Source organism: Poecile atricapillus, chromosome 11 (genome assembly GCF_030490865.1).
Source record: "Poecile atricapillus isolate bPoeAtr1 chromosome 11, bPoeAtr1.hap1, whole genome shotgun sequence".
NCBI classification, from domain to species: domain Eukaryota; kingdom Metazoa; phylum Chordata; class Aves; order Passeriformes; family Paridae; genus Poecile; species Poecile atricapillus.
Window position 1 is genome coordinate 12095940 of NC_081259.1, and position 25512 is coordinate 12121451.

At 46.1% G+C, this 25512-nt stretch overlaps 1 protein-coding gene and 1 long non-coding RNA gene across 2 annotated transcripts; one reads left to right on the forward strand and one right to left on the reverse strand.

Annotated features, from left to right (window-relative positions):
* Positions 1-25: 25 nt before the first annotated feature.
* Positions 26-11955, forward strand: LOC131582957 (uncharacterized). The gene is made up of 3 exons (XR_009278418.1): positions 26-230; positions 5667-5788; positions 11827-11955. It is a non-coding gene; the product is annotated as an uncharacterized LOC131582957 (long non-coding RNA).
* Positions 2626-23899, reverse strand: GNB5 (G protein subunit beta 5). The gene is made up of 11 exons (XM_058846614.1): positions 23646-23899; positions 19478-19614; positions 17922-17963; positions 17114-17190; positions 15486-15618; positions 11798-11941; positions 8946-9037; positions 8776-8824; positions 6203-6299; positions 5055-5221; positions 2626-4730 (listed from the first exon to the last, which is right to left on the reverse strand). Exons 1-11 carry the CDS (start codon positions 23755-23757, stop codon positions 4719-4721), a joined length of 1062 nt encoding a protein of 353 aa, XP_058702597.1. The 5' UTR covers positions 23758-23899; the 3' UTR covers positions 2626-4718.
* Between the last annotated feature and the right edge of the window lie 1613 nt (positions 23900-25512).

The following is a 25512-nucleotide window of genomic DNA, read 5'->3' on the forward strand; positions in this document are numbered from 1 at the left end:
AGCCGGGGCGGGCGGGCACGTTCCCGTCGGGAGCGGACAGCCCGCATCCCTGGAAAGGCATCGGCGGCGGGCTGCTGCGGGCCGAGCCGGGGAGACGCTCAGTTATCGGGTGCTGGCTCCCAGATATTTGTTTCGTTTCCTTTTGCGTTTTGGCTTTGTTCCACATTAGTGGCCCGCCCGAACCTGTATTCTTTCCATCAAAGGAGATGGAGATTTTCCAGGATTATGGGGTGAGTGCAGTGGGTATTTACCCAGCAAATGCAGTGGCCTTTGCTTTTCGATGAGCATATAGGCAAAATACAGGATTAGGACCTTCATGGTGCAAAGGTCGGGCCCTTGACACCGCTGGTGTAAAGCGGCTGAGAACAACGCTGCCCAAGGGTGTCATTGCACAGCACACGGAGCTGCCCGGCGGGACACCTCCCCTGCACCCCACCGTGCCCTGGCAGCTCCGAGCACCACCAGCTGCTTCCCAGCCCATCGATAGCCCTTAAATACCGCCTCCAGCCCTGCAGCAGACCCGGCACAGGGCGCACCCAGCCTGTGAGTCCTGCTCGGTGCCAATGGCAGGTGAGGTGCTGATGGTGGCGTGGGCAAAGCGCGGCCGTGCCCGCAGTGTCCCAGCTCTGCCCTGCAATGCTCGCAGTGTCCCAGCCCTGCCGTGCCCGCAGAGTCCCAGCTCTGCCCTGCAATGCCCGCAGTGTCCCAGCTCTGCCCTGCCGTGCCCGCAGTGTCCCAGCTCTGCCCTGCCCGCAGTGTCCCGGCTCTGCCGTGCCCGCAGTGTCCCAGCTCTGCCCTGCCGTGCCCGCAGTGTCCCAGCTCTGCCCTGCAATGCCCGCAGTGTCCCGGCTCTGCCCTGCCGTGCCCGCAGTGTCCCAGCTCTGCCCTGCCGTGCCCGCAGTGTCCCAGCTCTGCCCTGCAATGCCCGCAGTGTCCCAGCTCTGCCCTGCCGTGCCCGCAGTGTCCCAGCTCTGCCGTGCCCGCAGTGGCCCAGCTCTGCCCTGCCGTGCCCCACTGCATTGCCACAGCCCCCTGGCACCACCGCACGCTCTCGCCTCTCATCCCACAACCGGCTCAAGGTGCCCATCGCATCAGCACAGGGCTGCTTGGCTTCACTCCATCTGTCTTGGGATACAGCTGTCTCCATTTTACATCTCCATTAGAAAATCTAAAAATAGGTGGTTGGAATCAATCCTGTTGCAATTTCTCAGATCGCTATCAAGAACTGTCCTGCCCCCTTAGAGTCCCTCCTAAGGCAAATTCTAGTTCGACATCCCCGTATTTGGCTTTTGTTTTGTTTTGAAGCAGGGAAATACAGAGTGTTTATGTGCTAGAGCAGCAGCTGGAATGAGATCTTTACTTTTCACAAGAGCTTTACGTACATGCTTTTAAAACAATTTTTCCTTTTGATTGTTAATCATTCCTCACAGCAGGAGTGCAAGAGGGAGAGGCTGCTCTTTCTCTAGCAATATCCTTTTCCACCCTTCCTGTTTATGTAGCATTTTTGTTTAACAGGACAGAGCCGTCTGATAGTGACAGCCCCAGCTACAGCTCCCTTCTCTCCACACGTTTATGGAACAGAGGTGTTTCTGACACAAGTAGCTTGACATACCTACAGGGAAATCTCAAAATCCTGGGTTTTCCAAAGCCTCCCTGGACAGCCTTTAGTGAGTAAAAAATACAATGGGTACTTCAGTGTCCTGTTCCTCTCAGTGTCAGTTATCTGATGGGAAGTTGAGGCCCATCCTGGTTCATGTTTTCACCATTACCTCAGGAACAAAGAGGTGATTTTCACAGGTGGCAAGCCCGCACACAGAAGTCCAAAGGCAGCGGCTCTAAAGTGCAAAACCCACAGCATTTCTCCATGAAAGAACAGAAGTGCAAGATGCAATGTCAGACTCATTCTCACTGGATCTGGTGACGGTTTGGGCACTGATGTCACTCAGAACAAGCTGGCTCAGCACTTTCTCCAGGCCCTCAGAAGAGGGGAAATGAAACAATGCACCTAAATTAAGAAGGTGCTTTTTTCAGTGTCTAAAATGAGCACTTCTACCAGCCACCTTCAGGCTGACCATAAAACCTACACTGAAGTCGAGAGGACAGCTGGCCACAGCTCAGTTCTCTCCTGACAAGGCAGAAAGCTGAACTTTCCAGGCGATCTGCACATCTGGTTTACCCAAAAAAGTCATAGCCTGGGCCCTTAACAGAATTTCAGTTCCTGGCCTTTCACTGGCATCGTGATGGAACACAAAGAGCTCCCACAAAACATACTCTGCATTTTCCAGTTCCTTCCTGGGTATGGCAATAAGGATCTGGAAAGAAAACATTACATTAGCTGTGATCCTTCTAAACAGGAAAGCAATCTGAATTCTGGCCTCCTGGGGGGAACTGAGATGGCATTTCAAATACTTTAATGGGTTGCTCCCTCTCATTTGCTGTGGTTCACCTTGGGTATTCCCAGATGATATTCCAGAAGCAATTTTCTGGTAGATCTGGATTTTACCTGAGTTTTTTTGGAGAAATCATTTAAGAAACTGTGTGATGCAAAAAGTGAATGTCAAAAAAATAGCAAAAAACCATGTATCTATCATTACAAATACCTAAGCAATGGGAAGAATTACTACATACATGTTCTCAATATGTAAAATACAATTTATTGTATTTAGGCTGTTCATAAGTATCAACACAATGTATTATGTTTGAAACAAACATCTCGCCAATAAATACTATCTAAACATTAATATTAATCTTTTGATCAAATGTGTACAGTGTATTGACTCAATATTGCACAGTGAGTTCTATATGACATTTCCATAGTGCATTCAGTTTGTTACAGGGATAGTTTGCCACAAATATTGCAAAGCATCAGAGTTGACTTTTCCAAGTGAAAACAGCTGACCTATTCCATTAGGGATGGAAGGCTGGTATAAATGCCAGTGTCTTAGGTTAACTGGTTATGGATTCACAGAACCTAATGTTTTCATGGATAAGGAGACTTTGTTTCTAATATGATTTTTATATAATTGTAAAAAAATACCACTTGCAAATAGAATGAGGATGTTATCATTAAATTCCATTGACCAGAGAGCTTGTAAGCAGGTTCATTCCAGTAAACTTGTTTTCTCTTGTTCCAATCAAAATATAAATCACATATATGATATATTCGGAGCTGTACCTCACCACCTGCATTTCAAAGGCCAGGCTGTGCAAGCCCCCAGCATCACTCCAGCTCGTTGCTCCCCATGAGCCTGTGCTCAGGTGAGATTCAGTACCTGCTGGTATGAGCAGACGCTCTAGTCCCAATGGTTGTCAATGTATGAATGCAGGTATAATCTCACAATGGTTCTATAATTCATTGTATCTCATCTTTATCTGATTAAATCTTAATTCTAGAGCATCACTTCTGTGAGGGGTAGTCCTGCCAGTTGGTATGGCATTCCCACACTCACACAGAGGGCTGGGTGCTGCCAGCAATGTGGCCAGCTGTCCTGCTCTCCTGAAAACCAGTGACTCCTGGATCAGATGGACTCGTGCTCTGGTCAGCCCAGTGTCAAACACTGGCAGGACTGTGGCTCGCAGCAGATTTTCAACAGCTCACTGTTATTCACTCTCAAGTCCAACTATGACAAAACCATGTCCATGGCAGTGGGAGATGACTGTGAGAGTAAGGACTGTATGATTTGACCTGTATTTGCATGAACTTGCAACTGCTCTGACATTGCAGAAGGACCTTAAGATGGACATATACTGCTTTAATGTACATTTAAGCTACATTGCCTTGCCAAAGTTGTATGAACTGCTCAAAATGCAAATAAGATTCATGGTCATAGAATGACTGTGACTGACTTGGAAAAGATTTGACCATCAGTATAATGGTGCTTAATGCTTAGCGTGTAGTATCCCTTAGTGCTTAGCATGTAGTATTTCTTTAAGTAAAAGAAAATTCACTCACCAAGTGATACAATTAAAAATTTCTAAGAAACTACTGGTTAAGTATTACCTCATGATTATGTAAATCATGTTTATATCCCTCCTCTTTGCTGTTTATCATTTTGTATATATTTAGATTCTTTATATTCAGGTAACAGAGATGAAATACTTATTTCTATCTAAAAAGACAGTAGGAAAAAACAGGGATTGAAGGGATTTCTTTTCTGTACAAAAAATACATTTTTATGACAGCAGCCAGTACCTTCACAGTAGGTCCTTTGCTCCTCTACTTACCACCAAGGTTCAGTCATCCATAACACCATCATAAAGTATCAGAATTGTTTCTCTTTCCATTTTTCAACACTGAAATTCAATATGCTACTACGGAATGTTTCTAAAGCCTTTTGCTATATCCCGATAAAATCAGGACTTTTTTTTTTTTACTTTAAAAAGGAACTAAATTCATGCAAATAAATACATAATGTGCACTGAAATACTCAATTCTATGGTACAGGTGACTTTGGAGAAAAGTCCCTTTACAAATTATGAAACTAATTCTAATAAAAGAATATAGTTTCAAAAAAAATTAAAACATTTCATTTTACTACAAGTTGATGTTTGCTATGTGTTCAAGCAGACTACATTTTCTACCTAGTTGTGTTAATCTGTGGGTTGAGTGTCACTCTTTCGGACTGTAGTGAGTATTTGATTTGGAGGAATGGCTTTTTTATGCAGTTTTTGTAGTCCAGGGTTTCAGTTTTCATTGATTCCGCATCCGGGATCTCAGGTTACGCCCAGATCTGTAGAAAGAGACAGAGCTGAACACTCTTTTATGACACTGACTCTCCTATAAACCTTAAATTAACGTTGGTAAAGTGATCACATTAGTGGTACAGAGTATCAGCAGCAGTGATATCATGTAACCCAACAGCAAGCTCAGACTCAGCAGTTCTGCTAGCACTTCGTGGGGATTTTTATTTGGCTTTGCTGTTCATGTTTTACACTGTTTTATACCCTCCTTAGTTCGTCTAGAGCAGTTTTCCTCCAACAACCCTTCCTCCTCACTCCCTTTTATTCAGCAGTTGGAGAAAGAAGCACTGGGAGCAGGTTCTCCCGGCACTTACTCGGAGAGTGTGATCCCAGGAGCCCGAGCAGAACGCGGTCCCGTCGGGAGAGACCCGCAAGGTGCTGACCCGGTTCTCATGTCCGAACAGAATGGACACACGGGACCCCTTCAGCACATCCCAGACATTGATGGTGTAATCGTTATAGCCTGCGAACAGCAGGCGACCTGCAGAGAGAGTGAGATTTTACACAGTGAGGTCTGAACAAGCCTTGAGTGCAGCCGGCCCTTCTGCAGGCCACTGATGGCCCAGCAGCCACCAGCCCACCCTGCCAGCATCGCTTCCCTCAGGCCAGCTGTGCTCCCCTGGGACAGCCCTGCCTGCTGCTCAGCTGCCCGTGCTAAATGCTGCAACAACCAGCTCATTAAAACATTGCAAATTTTAGTTAAATTACATAGAATGTGTTCAGTCATTAGAGATGGGGGATGACTTCAAATCGTGACAGACTGAAACGCACTTTAACAGCTATGCAGGGTAATAATACTTTACTCAGACCTTACACAAGAAGTTGAATACAAATGCTTGAATGATTAACAGACAATTTGGTGAGTGATTCACTGCCAGCGGGACAAGCTGTGGTGCTTGTGACCATGACAGAGACGTTTGCCTCAGTTCCAGGAGGGCAGTTCACCACCCACTCACCCCCACCCAGAGTGACTGGGGAGCTCTGCATTTGTGCTGGGACAGGAGAGACAAGACTCGAGCTTATGCCTCAGGATCTGCAGTGAAAAGTGGTAATGTCTCTTTCTTCATACCCCTCTAATATACTTCTACTATTAATCATTTGTTATCCTTTTAAAAACTATGTAACTGCACTTAATAGTTAGCTACATCTCATGATGCCTTTGAAATGTTTTTCACTATTATTGTGAAACTCTAGCCCAGCTGTAGTTAATGGCAAAATATTTCCTGCCCTTAGTAGGGCCAGGAAAATACTTTTCATCACTACAACGAAGCAATAGCCAGCTATGTTATTTAAAGAGTAATTATTTTTACAGAGGCAAAAATAAAAGCTTCCATGCATTAAATGTTTCTTTTGGTACTTACTACTTTTGATAACTTTTAAGAATGAATGTTTTATCAAATTAAACTGAAAAAATTTACAGTCCCACTGAAATCTCAACACTAAGATAACCTCCAAGTCTTACCACTGAGAGAGAAGTCCACACTGGATGCTCCAAAAATGATGCTCTCTTTGGAATAAATTGCTACTTCTCTGTCTGCACGAAGGTCATATAAACGACACTAGGATTAAAACAAAACCAACACACATGCCTCAGTAAATGCTGGAAGCACTGGCTACAATATTTGGAAAAAATGGGAGTGAGAAGTGCAGCCTAACAGACATCACAGGAAGTGGCTGCCTGGTCTCTTTCCTTCTGCTTCTTTGTGCTTCCTCCTTTCCTTCTGCTTGTGGCTGCTGTAACTGGGATCCTCCAACAGGGATCTAAGCAACTCAAGGCTGTTTTGTATATATTGCAGGAAGAACTTTCTTTTTCAAGCCACTTCTCTAAGCCTCCTGCCTGTCCTGTAAAGACATGAGGTGGGCTTTGGGCCATGGTACCCACTGGAGTCCCCACACCCTCCTGCCTTCCCTCTGTGGTTCTGTACTTATCAGGGCATCCTGCTGCTGGGCAGGTGCATGTGGGGCAATCTCTGAAACAACAGTTTAGCCACAGCTGGAGCCTGGGAGATAGGATCAAATCTCTGATCAGAGAACAGGACCATGTGGCACAGAGGAGCCTAGGTGGTACTCCTGGCTCTGAGTAAGCCAGGATAGCAGTCCCTGCCCTTCTATGAGGCCTCTTTCTTTGAAAAGTCTACGTGAAAATAATTCAAGTGAAATAATACATTTTAATGCAGATCTCTGGTTTTCATTTCTCATGGAAAATTCCAAATTGCCTCTAACAACCTATACTTCCTGTTTTTATCATTTGCCAGCAAAATTTGGCTTGTTTGACATGGAAATCATGTATCAGACTTCACTGCCAGACTTCAGAATTCTCTGCCATGCAGAAAGGCAGTCTGTTAACCCTGAAATGAAAATGTGCTTTTGAAACTATGTGAACTGAAACCCCTCCTCAATAAGTTAAGCTTAAGCAAACACTGGCCAGATGGAATTGCTAATATTAAGACTTTACTATTGAAAAATGGCTGTTATTCAAGTCTGCACATAAAGAAGGGGCTGTTTGATTTGCAGGGCAGTGGGAGCTGCCAGGTATGTGCAGTCCAGGTCTCCCAGTGCTCCACACAGATGAATAATCTCATCAGACTGTCCTGACAGGGAGCTGGGGTCATTGCAGATGACAACACTGGCATCTGAGCATGCTTTTATGGATCACTTTCAGTCAGGATTATCTGTTCCTCAGAATCCCCAAGTATATAAATCAGGTCAAGAATACCATTCTGTAACACTGCAAATACAATCTTCTTCATTTAAAGAATGAGGTAGATGGAAATTGCCAAAAACTCTGTCAAAAGTACAGAGGTGGAATTTCTATTCTCCTGCTTGAGTTAGGGGTGTTAAAAATGGTTAAAAAAGGAAAAAAGCATCACATAAATTAACAAGAACCTGTGATGCTGGGCATTAAAAGAGAATGTTTTCACTGGAATTCAATGATGGATAATTTCTCTGTATTACTCCCTCAGCATCTCAAGAGCTCTCAGTACTGCATCCAGGTATGCAGAGAGCCACTGGGCTCAGTGCAGGGCTAGAGCTATTAACTTCCAATCGAAGTTTTTAAAACTCAAAGTTCACTCTCTCCAAAGAGCCTTGGAATGTCTCCACATCCAATGAAGACAAAAGGAATGTTTCTGTCGAGTTTAGCTAGCATTGGAGTAGACTCAAAGCATGCTCTGAGGGCAGAGCATTTTATCTAAAGTCTTTGCTCTCAGGTGACTCAGTGTGATGTTTGAATAACAGAAGAAATAAGGTGCCAGTTGCCTCTCCATCATCTGCTCTCATGCTATACTTACATGCCAGCTCAGGCCCTGCAGGGCTGTGGTGGGGAAGAGCCTGGTCCCCCATGGGACACACCAGCTGCAGGGAAAGCCATTAGCCCTGGGCATCACTCAGGGGCAGAGGGCACCAGGAGGTAAATGGCATTTTGTGTACATTGTACTGATCAAATTTACCTGTCAATGCATTCTGAGCCCCTCCTAGCAGATTGCTCATAGATAAGTAAGGTCCATCAAGGGCCATGTGTGAAGTAGGATGACCTGGATGCAGTGACTCACTGCAGTGAAGAGTGTTGGCAGTGAGTCAGGGCCCACCAAGGCCACCCTGAGGCTGCAGAGGCCAGCTCTGCCCTGAGCCCATGGCCCTCTACTCTCTGGGACATGCTACTTCTGATGCAAGCTGCAGCATTTCAGCTCCTTCCTCCCATGCTGTAACCAAGAGCTATGTGACGCCAAGTACCCTCCAGTAAGACAACTAGTTTTACTCATGAAATTTCAGACATAGAGAACCTGAAATCAATATTTGGACAGTACCTCTTGCAGAGAAGTTTGCAGAAGTGACCTACAGTGTCATGTGATTTTCCCTAGAACATCATCTACGGTATTTAATATCTTAGCTTACAGGATTATTATTTCTTCATATTTGGTGTCACAGGCCCAGTTTAGTCACTAAAAGTCCTCTGTGGATGTGAGCTAGTCTTTGAGAAAATCTGACTTGGGAAGCAACAGAATTTTCCTGAATTAGGTTGCTGAATTAACATACCGTGGCATCGTCTGAACCAGAGGCAAAAGCATCTCCACTTGGATAATATCTGTGCACAAGTGAAAGAAGACCAGAACACATTACATTACTTGGATGAGGTCAGACTTCAGAAATAGAATCAGCAGATTGCTCAACACTGCAAACGTGTCCTCTCCCAGAAACACACTGACCTGACACTGTTGATATCTGAATCGTGGGTTTCAAATGACTGGACACACTGACCAGACCGCATGTCCCAAACCATGGCTTTCTTGTCACATCCCTAATAAGAAAAAAGAAATCATTGCAATTGTGAAAATGGTGACATTCACCCCTCATGTGCCTGATATTTGTCATCAAACCCACTACATTCAAAGGCTCTGAACATCACAGCTCTGAGAGGATTTAACCAGCTAGGCAGCCCCAGAAGGCTGCAGTGGTACCCTCAGCTGTGCAGCTGCAGGTGGGATCAGAGTTCCTCACGCAGGCTGGAGCTGCCCCACACTCACAGCTCTGCTTGTGCTGCTGCTCTGTCTCTGCAGCCCCACCATGCCACAGAGCTGCACAACTGACCTGTTCCCTGACCACTTAACATGACCAATATAAAAAAAACCAATACCCAGCATTTAAAGTTTTATAACTAATTCTTTTCATACACTGAAAGAGAAAATTAAATCAGTGCATCCAGAGGGTTTCTTTCCCAGCCTCCTACCAGGGTAAACCCCTGTCAGGGCTCTGCACCCACATGCTTGATGATGTGGTTGGGATGAGAAAAACAGCATAGCAGCACTTCTCATCCTCAAGCTAAAACCTGCCCTTCCAAGCTGTGCTTTGAAAGGATCATGTAACACTCAATGCTCAGCACCCTGAATTCTATGGGCAAGGGGCTTGGCCCACCAGTCAATGTCCTTGGGGCAAGAACCATCTCCTGTCCGTAGGGCAACACTCTCAGCTGCAATGTCTCACTGCTGTCACAGTTGTAGTGACAGGAAAGAGAACATGGACTTTGCTTTGAAGAGTGATGGGAGATTTTAATAAACTTGCCCCTGCTGAGGAGCAGGCAGGCTGAGCTCCAGGGGCTCAGCTTCAACAGGATAGAGAATATTTTGGACCCAGCATATTTCCTTCTCAAGCCCCACCATAGTCCAAGTCCAGTCCTTCATACTGCTTCCACGTGCACTGTTCTTACTGATCCCTCTGGGAGTTTGGGGGCAAGACCAATCTGACAAGCTGGTGCTTTAACTCCTAAGGTTTTGAAGGAGAAACCAGCCACCACCTGTGGAGAGATGGGTTCCCCTGAGTGATACACAACTCAGCTGAGGAGCCTTGCTCAGAGGGCACTGAGCACAACAGCCTGGGACACAGCCCTGAGCTTACCCAGGAGGGGTGGAATTTTCAGTGAAGTTGTTATATGTAACAGCACCCAGCCTACATGCTGCTGTACTGACATTGCTTATGCCAGCTCAAGGTTACTGTAGCACAGAGGCACAGTATTCTGGGAATCTCTCTGTGCCACCATACCTTCACCATACCTTCCACTGTTCAGCCTATACCTGCACTGACACGATGTAAGACAGGTCTTCACTGCAGTGGTGTTTTGCATGTGATGAATTAAGTGAATGCCTGTAAGCACAGACATGCCCAAGCTGCTCTATCAACACAAGCATGACATATTCTCTTAGCAGTACCAGAGCTGCTTGCGATTCCTTGCCCTATAATAAGCTGAGCTGTTCCCAGGGAGAATGAATCTATCCTTTCTAGGAAGCAAGCTTGGTGACAGGAAAACCCGAGAGAAGTAATGCACTTGGATGGAATTAGCTTTCAGTCACGCTTCAGAGCAGCTGTGCTACCAGCAGGAAAACTGGGCCAGTGTGCTGGACTCTGCTCCTGATGTGCCAGCCAAATCTGATAAAAAGTGCCATAACAGAACAGGTCCATGTTTATTGTGTAGGGATAAGACTATGACTCTAACCCATGGTTGGCAGCCTCTGGCACAAGGGCCATTTCCATCATCAAATACAGGATCTTGGTACCATGAGGATACCATGGGCCAGTGCTGGTGGGGCTCAGGAACCAGCAAAGTTACTGGTACCTTCAGCAAAGTTACCAGCAGCACCCAGCATCTCAACTCCTGCCAGCTCTCATCTGCACACTCACTTTCTAACATAGGAAAGACTAAGATCGCCTCGAAAAGGAGTTGAGCCCCATCCCACCCACCTTTATGCCTGGCCTGCCTTACTGCCAGGCTGTGTGCCAATGGCTCAGCTGCCTGGGAAGAGTCATCCCTCAGCAGTAGGACATAATTTGGAGGATTCCCTTGGTACTTTCCCAGAGCAGTCCAGTCCTGCAGACCCAGTGAGGTTTGTGTGCTCCTCTGCACCAGGACAGGGAGCAGAGTGCTGGACTGATGAAGGGGTTTTAAATGTCTCTGGTACCACTGGAAGACACATAGAGGATTCAGCAACAGCTGAAGATGTGGCCACACCTCATCTCCTTGCTCCAACTTGCATGAGGGGTTAGCCAGTGTCCAAGCTGCCCCTTGACTCTTGGGACATAGTGGCACGCACGTTATTTGCAACCCCACTTTGATGCCCTGAGCACAACCTGACACCTGTCACACCCCATCTGGCTCCAGAAAGCTGGGCACAGAGAAGCAGCAAAGTGTGGGAAGTCCTCTGCTGCTCCAGGCTCCCACCCACAGGGACTCACACCTCCACTGTGGTAGGAGCCCACTGCTCTAATGCTGAGCTTTCCCCTTCCCGGCAGAGGCGTTGTTTTGATCTCGAGAGCTGGATTGCTTTGATGTGGGGTGGAACTTGCTAAGTAAGCAGAACTGTAGTCAGACTGGCTGGGTGGGTTTGACCCCACAGTCAGGGGTTTAATTTGCTCCAGCTTGGAAAATGTGCTTGCAATGAGTGGATTGCACTGGGGCATCCAACATATACTCCAGCGCTCTCTCAATAACGTTGTGAGCCTCCTACTTTGCTGCCTTTTCACTTCCATATTACTTAGTTTTATATTATGAGAGGAAGCTCCTGCTTACCCCAGACACAAATGTATTTCCCGTTTCAGAAGGGGCCAGGTCCAGGCACAGGACATCAGCTCCATGACCATGGAAACTCTGTAGAAGTTGCCCACTCTCAACATCCCATAGAGCACAAGTTCCATCTCCACTTGCTGTCAAGATCTATAGGATGTGGGAAGAAGAGTCATAATACAAGAACCAGCAGATGACCTTCAGGTCACAAGGAAACAACTGACATCATACACACACACCAAAGGACAGCTTTAATTTAATGAAATACTATGTAATAAATCAAGTCCATAAACCCAGTGTGAACCTAACTACAGGTTATGTTTTTATTTTTAAGGAAAAAAGGCAGAGTGGAAAGGTGTATGGATACCACTATACCTACACAATGTTTCAATAATGGTCCCTCCCTTTTGTGTGGTGGGGTTTGCACAACTCACAGAAGTAAGGATCTCCTGGCATTTTCATAGTCTCTAAAAAGGAGGTAGAACAATACTGGTATTTCTGTCTGCCCCTGTATTCCACCCTATCCATATTTAGGCTGCTGGAATTCAACCGAGGTAAATAGAAGAACTCTTGGAGTTAAGTATACCTGTTTAACATTCCAATTTTTTTTTCTTTATGCTTGAAATAGTCAGATTAAACCAAATTAATTTGGCTTAAGACATGGATTTTCTGAAAGGGAAGTAAGCCTGTCTAGACAGTAGTTTGATAAGTCCATCAGTTCTCACTTGTCCTAAACCATTTGTGTGTGAAAGGGTTTGAACATACACCGACTGAACATAGCTCACAGCTTCCCATCTGCTACAGTACTTGTAGAAAGCACATGTGATCATAGCTTGTTATTGTGGCTAAATCCTCATGATGCTCAATTGTTCAAAATTTCCCCTTGGCACCCGAAACTGTTATGCAATCACAAATTCTGTAGGTTGAAAGTCCCTGTGCACTGGTGTGGAAGGAAGCAAGGGTGAACGTAGGAGGGCTCTCAGTTTTGTACACAGGTTTTTCTCATGGTTGGTGAGGAAACTCAAGTGATCCCAGTGGGTAGTTACAAGTTAAAAACAAAATTCTCTTCAAGAATAAAATGATCACACAGTCACGAAACTATTCACAGAGTTGCATAAAGGTTAAACACTGAACATGTTTGACAGATGCTCCAAAAATTCTTCCCGTAAACAGAGATCTGCAAAGCTGCAAAACAGACTGCTCTGAATCCTGCAGCAGAGAGATGCTAATGCTCTCAGATGATAATAGCAGAAGAAAGACCTGACTTGTCTTCCCGGCCAGTTTTTGAGCCTGGATCAATGAACTTCCCTGTTCTGTGGAATATTTGTACTTGGCTGAGGAATGAAGACTTTCAGCTCTAAGGATTTGCTCTTGTTACACTTGTAAGGAAATATGAAGGGAATAGGAGTGGTTAAAGGTGTAAGGGAAGGGTCTGTTGGAAACCCAGAGCTCTAGCTAATACTTAGAGAAATGTTATGGACTCAGCTTCAAGGTTGCTCCTCAGCCCTGCCACACTTGGGAGCATGGCTGCCTGCCCTATGCAAAACACTTGAGATCCCAATTAACTGTTGCTATTAATACACATGGAGCAGTGTCACATGGGGAGCATTATCACACCGCAGAGCTGCAGATACCTAATTTAGGAAGTGAGGCTCCCTGGCTCTCTGCTCACTGAGGCAGGGGAGGCTCTTTCAAGCAGGACTGGTTTGGGGCATTGAGAACAAGGTGTGTGGGTCACCCAGCCCTGCAGCTCAGGGCCCACGTGGGAACATGATGAGGAGCAAGGGTGGGACTCCCTTTTTTAGCACCCACACACAGCCTGGGAGCGACTAACCCACAATGAACCACCCCCAGATCTCCTCTCTTTCTGTTGCACTGCCCAAAGCCCATGAGCACACTAAACCCTAAACTCCTACCCAGTCTTCCACTCCTCTGTGGGAAAAGCTGTGCTGTAGTGTAAGACAGCAGCCAGGACAAAGCTGCAGCCCTGGAGCACCTAGCAGTGGGAGATGTGGGGACACTGGGCTGGGGGACACCTCCACCTCATGCTGGAGCTGCTCCAGGATGGCACATCACAAGTGGGGAGAGCAGAGCTGCTCTGCACACACATGGGAAAGCTCCTGCACAGTGTACTTGTTGCACTGTGCACCCTCAGAGTTACTCAATAGTTTTGATTCTCAGTAGTTTTAATTCTGAGGCCTTTATGTGAATGAAAAAAGATAATCAATCTGGGGTTCTCTAGGATCTGCTACATAACAGTGTCCTAAGAGAAGCTTGGCCAACCTGTTGCTTGTATTTGTTTAAATAATAACAAGCAGTGCCATAAATGATCACTTATAAGCCTAGCAATCACAAGAAAACTTCTTTTTAAAGATTTCAGAAAAATTTCTGACTCACTAAATATAAAACACCTTAATCCACTGTGACATGACTTAACAATAGTAATACATGACCTTCAATATCAATGCAGTTTTCTGTATTTAATATGGAAAAAAAAGACCTAGCTTTTCTTTTTTATTATGAAAAATAAATTTTCATAAATTATTATGAAAAATAATATTTTTCCTGTAATAGGATTTAATCTCAAAGCATTTAGGTATAGACAAGAAAAGAGAAAACTTGGTATATATCTCATCAAAAACATTCCACTTAATTTAGACTGCTTTAATTCCACACGGCTCCTGCACAGGAAGGTCAGGGCTAAGCAAGCCTGAGTGCAGGGTACCTCCACCACTTGTTTCCATGGCAATGGACTTAAATTAGCACCTCAGAGTCATTACAGAAACCAGAGAGCGACAAACAACAACATACTCTTGGCTTCACATGTCCTGAAATAGAAGCAATGAGAGCTGATATTTCCTTCAGAAGAGCTCCAAATATCTGGAAGAAGGGACATGGTATTCTCTTTCCAGCAGCTCTATTGACATTGAGAGCTATAAAAATGCTCCATTCTGCCACTTATTTTGCTGCAGAGCTGCACTGAGAAGAGCTTTAATTAAATTCAGAAACCAGAGAGGACAAGGGGATTATCCTGGCTCCTTTCATCATCTTCTGTGTTTCTAGAGAAAGAGATCTTTGAGATATTCAATAGAGAGGAAGGCTGGCTTGGTCTCAGAAGATCTGCATTCAGTTCCTGGCTTTGCCATCACCTCCCATTGTGGGCCTCTGTGCTCCACCCCACTGCCTCTGAGATAGGAACAGCATTGCTCCTTTCCCTCGAGGGAACACAGCAGGGCATGTACAGACAACAGGTATGGCCTTGTGGGGCCATCCTCAAGCTCAATTGTATCACTTGGTACAAATAAAAAATACTTTGAATGAAAGCAAAAGCAAATTTTGCCGGATGTCCGGGACAGAGCAGGCAAACAACACAGTCACCATCAGCTGGCACAGCACCCAACCCAGTCCTGGCTGAACTGTGGTTTTAACTATTTGCCATAGTCTGGGCTCCTAAAAGCACAAACTGGGGAGCAGAGAACATACAGGTACCAGCAAGCTCCCTCTGCAGAAGCCACAGGCCTTTGCAGGGACTGTGACAATCATTTCCTTAGAGCAGCTTTTGCAGCACCTTCATTGCCCCCTGTGAGGGTGTTCCAGCAGCCCCTGTACCCCAGGAACAAGGAAGAACACGTGCACTGCACCCAGGGGAGCTCGTGTTAGGTGATGGTGAGCAGCAGGTAGGGAACACATTTACCTGCATGTCTGAGTTAGTGAAGCTGCAGGCAGACAAGTAGTTTGTGTGCATTGCAACAGATTTCTTCTTTGCAGCCATATTTTCATTTTTTTCAAATGTCAGAGGGTACACAGAACACTTGTTGTCCAGGCCACTGAAGAGAGTAATAATAGCAGTAACAGAGAGAGGAAAACTGGTTAAAACTGCAACGACAAAAGGCAAGTGGTGATAAGAAGAACACCACCTGTCAGTGCTGTGCTGCCAAACCCTTACAAGTACCGACTTCCCTGTATTGTGCTGTGTGGGATCTCCCTGTGCAGGGAAGCCCCAGCTGCCTCACCAGCCTGGCTGCTTTACAGAACTTGAACAGCTGCGCCTCAGTATTTTTCACCCTTATCGAGTTTATAAATGGCACTGAATGAAACCTCACAAAAGTATAAACTGGGAGGTGACAGCAGCCACCTCAGGGTTAATGTTTCACATACAGCCAAACTGCCATTTTTCTGCTGACATCTGTCATTGTGAAGATCAGTATTTCAGCATCATTATACACCTATCTTAACAAATGTAATCTAGCCCCTATAGAAAATGCAGCATTGCAAGTAGTGGGTGTGAAGACAAAACTTTTAGAAGAGTTTGGAAAAAAGGCAACAGAAGCACTGACCTCTGCAGCTGCTGTCCTTCTGGACACTTGTACCAGCTAAGCTGTGTCAGACCCAGGACTCATTTCTAAAGGGCAGGACTTATATCTGACCCTTTCCTAGAGCTGTGGAAGATCAGTCCTGCCCTGGTCCCTGGGATCGTGGCACACCGCCAGTTGCTGGTTCTGTGCCTTACACTATGTGCACGGCACAACAGAAATACAGAATTAGGTGCAATGTATACGTGCACTCCCTGTCTCTGCTACAAGTGTAAAGACAGAGCTTGCTTGCCATTCTTTGGGCTCTAGTCAAAAACACAGTTTCCGTACTCCTTTCCACACACAGAGTCTGCTTCTCTGTCTCAGTCTGCTGCTTTCTAGATTTGCAAGCTGCACACTGATGTCTCCCTTTGTTCCTTTCTCTTGCCCCAAGCTTGCTTTATCTGTCTGATCCACCCAGTCCCTTCTTACAAGATGTTTTACCAACAGTTAATCTCTTTGTTTTTTCCCCTATATAAACTTTTTTTTTTTTTCAAACCTGAGCCCTCAGAAAACTTATAGGAGATTATTAAGGATGGGGTTACTTCTTCCCAACCCATCTTAGCAAGATCTATTCACATACTGGTAATCATTAATGATGAACCTCTATGTCACAAAAAACAGAGTACAAAATAAGAATACAATTAAAACCTCTTTCCCCTAGAAAATATATCCAACATAGACAACCACACTAGAACAGGGAAGTTGCATGCACTCAGAATTCCTAACCCATGATATAAATGCTGAAAGAGGATTATTTTCCATGCTTACACAACAAATGTTATTGCACTGAAGTCAGTGGAGATAATATGTACGATCCATTATGGAAATAGAATCAGAGGCACTGAATGTAGACCTTCCACCCACAATGACAGCATGCAAATATCTATCTGTCAGCTTCTGAAGCCACCAGAACGCTGCAAGAAATCCAACTTCTCTGTGTAAGCTGCTGTGGAAACTGTTAACTTACCCACAAGCAATGGCACATCCAGATGGAGCATAGGCACACGCCATCACCCAGGTACACGGCATCGTCACTGCGTGCTCCTGAAACACAGCATCCCTTTAGACTGGCACCTCACTGCTTCTCTAACCATCCAAGGAAAACAGTGGGAGTAATAAGTTCAGTGCTTCTCTGGGACGTCCTTAGGGTCAGTGCAAGATAACTCACATATAAGTCAACAATCCTGACTGCAGAAAGCAGCAGAGCAGTAGGAGGATTGTCCGTCCTTCTCTGAGACTTTACACCTTATTTACGAGCCTCAAACTGATCACAGAGCACATTTTATTGGGTCATCCAGTGCTGTGGAAGGTCCCCACTGCTGCACATGTAAAAGTGAGTTAAAAGCAAGTAGTTTTTCCTCATCTGTGTGGTGCAGGATGCCATGAGGCAGCCTAGGCAGGGCTTGGAGCAGTGGCACCATTTCACAGTGAACACCACAGCTGAAGGATCCCCAGTGATCACACATAGCACCTGGTACAGAGGTGCCCAGGAAAAGTTTCCCTGTTCTGCTGGCTGGGCTTTGTCTCCCTCGTGAGCAAAGAGCCTGGATCAGAGCCCCCCACTGGAGACCATGACAAACCCCAGTGCCCTGACAGGGACTTTGCTCAGAAACAGGTCAAGGGACATGACTTGCCCTGGGCTCCTTATTTTGGGGTGTTAGTGGAAGTCTGCATTCTATCCCATTATCCACTGCCTCCAGTGACACCTGTGAGCCCTTCACCTCACTCCACTGTCATTTGCCCCAGGCACAAAATTTTGCTGAAGTTTCACTTACTTTGTTGGTAGTGAAGGAATCCCACACGATCACCTTCCCATCCTAAAAGAAAGCACAGAGAAACTGAGGCCTTCCAGGGATGTGGCTGCAAGCCTGCTTCCCAGCTTGGAGAAAACTCTGCTGCTCATTTCCTCTCCCCAACCTGTTATGTCCTTTTGTCTCCATCTTAACAACTGCACAGTGGTCACAGTGAAGCACCAAGGAGACACTTCTCGCTAGTGCTGTTGTATCTGTCACAAGAGAAGTGTATCTCCTCCTCACTGAGATGATTCATGTTTGATTAAAATACCAATTTATTTTTCAATTTTTTCTCTTCCCTCTTAATGGCTTCATGAGTACTCCTTTCACCTGCAGCACATGCCATGAACAGGGCCATCTCCTCAGGAACCTGCCACCTGTAAGCCCTCACTTGACTTTTTATGGATATTGCACTGTTTATTCATCTTCCCTTTCCAGTCTGATCCTGGTTTTCCCTTGACTTGTCACTACACTTACTTAACCTTCAATTATCCATTATCCAACCAGCTAAATAGCCATGATAGAACCTTGTACAGAGAGCAGCACAATCACTTGTGTACACCAGCTACACTCATGCCAGCTACTTTGCCTTATGCACAAAATATTATCTTCCCTGTATTGTGAAAGTGAAATGTTTATTACTGAGCGACAGCTGCTTCTGTACCTGGACTTATACAGTTCTTAAAATAGAGTAAAAAATGCATTTCAACCTGTGTGTTCAGTTTTCTGATCTATACACTAACATTTTAACCACTTTAAAAAATGTGACATTAAATATTTTAAATTATTCTCCCTCTTGAGATCTCCATGAATGGTAAAAACTCACAGTAAGTGAAGGTGGCTTGCAATGCAGATTGACTATTTTTATCCCTCAAGTGAGACCCCTGACAGATTTCATGTAGGTCAGTGAACAGCTGTGAGATGCACCAAGCTCACTCATGGCCATACTGGGCTCAGGACAAACCAGGGGATCTAGAAAGTAATTATCTCATTACCTCCTCCAGCTTATGAGACTGGTCTTGAGCAGGTGTTAGGACTGTTTCTCAAAATGCCCAACTAAATGGAGTTATTTTGGCAGGATGTCTAAGGCTTTCAAGGTCATATCAATCATATAGACTGCAGAAGAAAATTCTGTGCATAGTAATCTCAAAAAGAATCAGCATTTCTTCTCTTTTCCTGATTATTTTCTCTGAACACATAACCTGAAAATTTTGCTAAGTATTTATTGTGTAAAGGACAAGGAAATAGATATAGCCTCGCATGAGTTTATTTTTTTATTGCAAGAGGGAATATGGGAAAATCTGTGTATGACTGGACAAGAAATATTTCGGGTATTAGCTACAAGAGATGTACAAATGATTCAAAGGTTAGATTTACACCCTCTGAACAAATACATTGCCAATGAACTTCTTTCATGGCATCCTGAAAACATTCAAAATAATCCCAGGTATCATCTGCTAGGAGTGGCATACAGCACAGCCAAAAGATTTGTATTGTGCTCAACAGCACCTTTGAAAAACATCTGCCCAACAGCATACCTGGGAAGAGCTCACAATTCTTCTCTTGTCTTTGCACCAGTCCATACAGAGAACTTTGTTTCCATGGCCCTTCAGGGTCCTCCTGGTCTTCATCACAAACTGTCCCAGTGCCTCCACACGCTCTGCCACCTGATGAACTGCAAACAGCTGACGGTTAGAGAGCCCTTCATCAAAGCTCTGCCCTGGGAAATATCTATTTATGAGTAATGCCCCTGGAGGGATTAATCCATGAAGTTTGAGCCCATGGTGCAAGCCAATGAGCTCTGCTTCAGAGCTGGCAGGTGGCTAACACTAAGGTGGGTGGCATAGGAACATATTCACCAGATAAAGACAAGGATGAATTCACTCAGGGTTGAATTCCAGGGATGTAGCAGCTGAAGCTCTTGCACCCCTCCCAAGTGTAAGTGGCAAACAGATTACCCCTTTGCCCCCCTTTGCTGGGAAATCCTCAGGCCTGAAGGTGGACAAACAGCTGTTCTGGATGTGAGACTGGAAGCTGCAGCTGGCTTTCAGCACTGTGGTGGTGCAGTGGGATACAGGTGCTGGCACTGGCACTGGTGACTGCTGTGCCATCCCTTCTGGTGGCCGGGAGCAGCAGGGGCCAGCACACACTGAGTGAGCAGGAGGCTGGACATTTGCCCTAAGAGTGCACTGCCCAACTTTTCAATAACAACTATGGACATCAAGGACTTCATGGGATGTCCCTTCTACAAAAGAGGGAAACAGAGGCCAGGGAAACAACTTTCCTGAGCAGCGTCCTCTAGTGAAGAAGTCACTTCTTTCCTACCTCATCTATCATCTATTTCAGCAGATATTCTTAAAAATAAAAAAAAATATAGATTTCTGTTTGTGCAAACTGACTTTGACATAAAATTCATGCAACTAAAAGGTGTTTCATATAACCCTGATGCCCCAAGCTGGGGTCACCTGTAAATGTCTGGGAGAAAGTGTCATGTGAGGAAACCTATTTGCTCTGCTCCAGAGCGTGTTCATCCAGGGTGGAGCTGGGTAGGGTCATGATGTATCTCAGCACCCAGGGGCAGCTCTTCACACAGAGGGAGGGCGGGACTTACTTCAAGTCCCACAGCAGAGTAGAGACCTTGAGACTGGAGACTTGACACCAGAATTAAAAATTACTTTGTCTAGAGAAGAGCTGATAGGATTCAGCACTTCCTGTGTTGTGTGGTTGTCCACACCAAAACCTGAGATGATCCAGCTGCTGCTGGCTGTGGGGACAATGCTTGACCCAAACTTCTGAAATAGATGAAGAAGTTCACATGCTTTAATGAGCTGGAAGAGGAAATCTTGAGTTTTTCACTGTCCTGCTGGACACTGAGCTCCACATCCCCCATGGCAGGTGGTGCTTTGGAGCTGCCTTGCTACTTCACCCTTCCACACTTTTCTGGGGTTGGAAGAAAGCTCACGGGCTGGGAAGGGCTGTGACAGTGAGAGAGCAGGCATCCCGAACTTACAGATCATTTCCTGGCATAGGGTCAGTGAAGCAATTTCTGCCCAAGGTAGAGACTGATTTCTAGTGGATTACCTTTTCAAGAGTTGCCTTTCAAAGCCACCAGCCCCACAGGCTGTGCCAGAATAATGCTCTCAGCTGAAATCTCTGCTCAGCCAGTCTCCCCAGGCCAGGGACAAGAGCTGTCCACCATTCCTCACGATTTGTCCATAAGTCAGAAGCAAGTTTCTGAGAAAGTGCCATATAAACCCACTGAGGAAAAGATACATTCCCCCTACTACTGCCCATAGAAACCTGCCAAATGATCCAATCAAAAGACATGAAAACACAGGACAGGAGGTTATTATGGCAGCTTGTGTCCAGAATACATCTGAAAAAGCAAATGTTTCACAGACAATGGACAGACTGTTTCCATTATGTCCACACAGCTGAGACTCTGTGAAATTGTCTGGTTTAGCCTCACTGATTCTCTGAGGACACTTATCTCCAACTACAGCCATAATAATCCTGCTCCCACCTAGCAGAGGTTTGAAAGTCAGATAGTTATTTTTAAGCATTCACCAATATTGTTCAAAGATAGTCGAAAATCATGCACCCAGACAAGTAGATCAGCTAAAGGCAGTAAATAGCTTGAGTAGTTTTACAGAGGTCCAGATAAAACTGCCTATTTTCCTTAAAAATATTGTTTGGCCTGAACAGGAAGTGTGGAATGGATGCAGATCCTCCTGGGTCTTTGATCTTTTCTGTGTTGGGTCTAATGGTCTCTCTGGCCTTAAAAATTCATGGATCACACAAATAGAACAACCTTTTATCTACACCTAAAATTTTAAGGTCTTGAATTGACTCCTTAAAAGTATAAGACTCCAAATCAAATGCATGTTTGGCATTTCCTTTTTCTATGCACATTTTTGAGAGCTGCTGTTCAGAACCAATTGAACAAATAAGGGCAATCCTCTTTCAGCCAGCTGTTTGTTTTGGGAACCACAGAGGGAAAGTCATGATCTAAGCAAAAAAATGTAAAAGATACAATTTTAGATTAGGGGGGAAAGAAACCAAACAACCAAGCAAAAACCAAAAGTGATGCCTTATTCTGAAACTTACAAACTCTGCAGAAATAGTACTTGGGAATAATTTAAGTGTAAAAAAAGCTGTGATACAGAATCAATGATATAAAATATTATAAGGGAGCATTGTTCTACAGCAGCGTAACACTTTTGTCTTATAAATGCTGCAATGGCTTTGCAAACAGAGCTTTCCAATGGAAATTTACAGATTTTACATATGACAAAGAATATCCTGTATCAAAGGCACACACAGTTACAGCATCATGCAATCACAGGTAAAACTTTGTGAGCTAAAATGGGTTTAAGAATACGCTTAAGAGGTTTGTTAAACAAAGACCCAGCCACTTCTGATACAAAAATGATACTATAGGAATATGGTGATTTATGGTAATGTTTCTGTAATGAGGACATCTCTGTTTGTTTAACAATTCTGATTAACAGGACATTCATATAACACTATTGTCTAACTAAGAAAAGAAAATGCTTTATTTATTCCAGAATACATATATTTTATTGTAATCCTACCCAACCTGAAAATCAAAAGCCTTTTTCAGTCCCTCATTCTCACAAAACATTAAGAATTAAGTCACTGGATACAAGCTCCAATTCCTTTTCAATGCTTTAGGCATCAAAACACATGAAAGAAAAGTTTTAATGACCCACTAATATTTCTAATAGAGTGATCTACCTGATTTCAGACAGAAACAGTAATTTATATGTTTTTCTAAAAAAAAACCACCAAAAGCAAAAAACCCCAAAACCCTACAACGTATCTTTGTAATTATGACATGAAATAATGATAATAAAAGGATTTTTTAATATCTCAGAATTTGACTGAAAAGCTCCATTAACATAAGGTGAGCTTCTTTTTCCTGAATGGGGAAGGGGACAGGGTGAGGGCCGGGCTGAGGTGTGTCCATGGCATTTCTGTGGGGTTATCCCTGGATCCTGCAGCTGATTACGGTGAGTTACACACTGACAGCTCCAGCACTGACTCACCCTCACTGAATCAGCACCGCATCCCTGCAACCTGTTTCCCTGGCGGAAGGGGGACAGAGGAGCCGTTTTTGGAAACGATGCTCCTTTTTAAGCCCTTCCACACCTCATGAGGTGAAATCCTGGCCTCATTAAAACAGATTCCCATCAACTTCCACATGGCTGGGGCTCATCCTGGCTCCTGACACTACATCCAAAGGCTGCGAATCCCGGGCTGTACCGAGGGTGTTTGAGGGTCCCCGCCCGGTTCCCAACCCCGCCGGAGGCAGCGCGGCCCCGCCGGGCCAGAGCGGGACCGAGCCCGGCCCAGGGCCCCTGTCCCGCACCCGGGAACCGCGGCACGGCCGTGTTCGGCCCGGGGCACCCAGGGCAGTGTCCGGGGACACCCAGGGCAGTGTCCGGCCCGGGACACCCAGGGCAGTGTCCGGGGACACCCAGGGCAGTGTCCGGGGACACCCAGGGCAGTGTCCGGCCCGGGGCACCCAGGGCAGTGTCCGGGGACACCCAGGGCAGTGTCCGGCCCGGGGCACGGCGGTGCAGGGCCCGGGCAGCGCTCCCCGCTCCGGCCCGGGCCCCGGCCAGGCCCGGCCGCGCTCCCGGCCCTGCGGCCGCCCCGCCGCCCGCGCCCGGCCCCACTCACGCTCCACGTCGTGCAGCTTGGCCCGCTCCTCCTCCAGCTTGCCCTTCAGGCTCTCGGCCTCGCTCTTCAGCGACGCTAGGGTCTCGTTCTCGTGCAGCCCCTCGGTTGCCATCTTTGCAAAGGAAGCGGGGAGAGCGGGGATGAGAGCGGGAGGGAGGAGGAGTTTGCCAGCCCGGCTCTCGGGGATGCTACCGCGGCTCCTGCTGCCTCAGCAACGGCGCCGGAGCCGGCCCGGGCTCCCCCTCCCCTCCGCGCTGACGTCCAGGCTAGTCCTGAGCACGCACACCGTGGGGACCAGCATCCCCGGCTCTGCCCGCTCCAGCATCCCCGGCTCTGCCCGCTCCAGCATCCCCGGCTCTGCCCGCTCCAGCATCCTCGGCTCTGCCCGCTCCAGCATCCCCGGCTCTGCCCGCTCCAGCATCCTCGGCTCTGCCCGCTCCAGCATCCCCGGCTCTGCCTGCTCCAGCATCCTCGGCTCTGCCCGCTCCAGCATCCCCTGCCCCGACCCACTCCAGCACCCTCTGTCCATCCGCTGCAGCATCCCCGATCCTGACCCGCTCCAGCATCCCCGGTCCCGACCCGCTCCAGCACCCTCTGTCCATCCGCTGCAGCATCTCCTGCCCAGTCTGCCCTGGCATCCCAGTGGCAGCCCCAGCTCCTGTCCCACTCCTACACATATCCCAGGCCCTCTTCACAGCCCAAAGGCTTCATTTCCCCAGAAACACATGCCAATGGCTTTTTCTGCTGCATACCTGAACTTGTTTGTACAAGTTGCACAATGTGGGAGAAAGAAGAGAAAAATGGCATTTTAAAATATCAAATTGGGAAGACAGATTTTGTCCAGGCTTACCAAGTCCCATCTTTGTTCCATCATTCCCTGATAGTCCTACGGGTAGGGGGTACTGGGAGAATCAGCTATGTGGGCCTCTGTGTCAGCAGGACAGATGCAGTGGTGAAAACTCTTCTCTCTACTATGCTTTGAATTCCTGATTTTGAAATTTTGTATTATCAGAGTTCCTTTCCTTTTTGCTTTTCTCTTTTAGACAAGCTACCCCCAGTACCCCTTGTATATCCTACTCTCAGGTGTGCACATTACAGTCTGTGGTGTTCCCATCTCTTGAAACAGAGAAGTTTCCAAAACCCCAAAGAGGGAATAAATAGCCCTCCACTTTGGTGTGGTGTGAGTCCAGGGGCTCAGCTCTTTGGGTGCTGTTCATATGAATGTATGCTGGGCACAGGGAGCAGCTGATGCTTCCAGAGAACTAACCATGGCACATAGCTTTTTGTTCCCTGGGAGTTCCTTGAAAATGTCCCCTTTTTATTAAAGAATTGTCCTTGATCTACAAGGAGTAACTCATGAATATTGACTCCCATTGTCTCCCTTTAGCCAGAAAATGGACAATCCAGTGGCTATTGTTCAACCTGGGGATGTGCCAAGATTGGAGGGGGAGATAAGAAAATTCTTGTTTGCAGCTGTTGTTTGGACTCTGGGCAGATCCTGGGCAACATGTGGATCTCAGAGAAAATAAAAATCCCTTCCCACACTGGGTTTAGAAGCAGTGCTGCTGTCCAACCGGGATGCACAGACTCTTCACCATCACTGTGGAGCTGAACTCGGGTCCTGCTCTGATCATGTCCACAAGGTCCCTTTTAGTCAATGGCTCTGCAGGCAGAAGCTGGGTTACTTCCCTGGAGAATCAAATAAAATGGATCTATTTCCAATCTTCTCACTGTCCATAGAGTCTGGTGTGACCTAACCCAACCAGCCTGATGGCCACGTAGGCAGCCCTGAACTCATTGATCCAGTTATGTCCAGAATCACAAAAGAAAATGTAGGCAGTATAAGCTATGGGTTCACACACTGCTG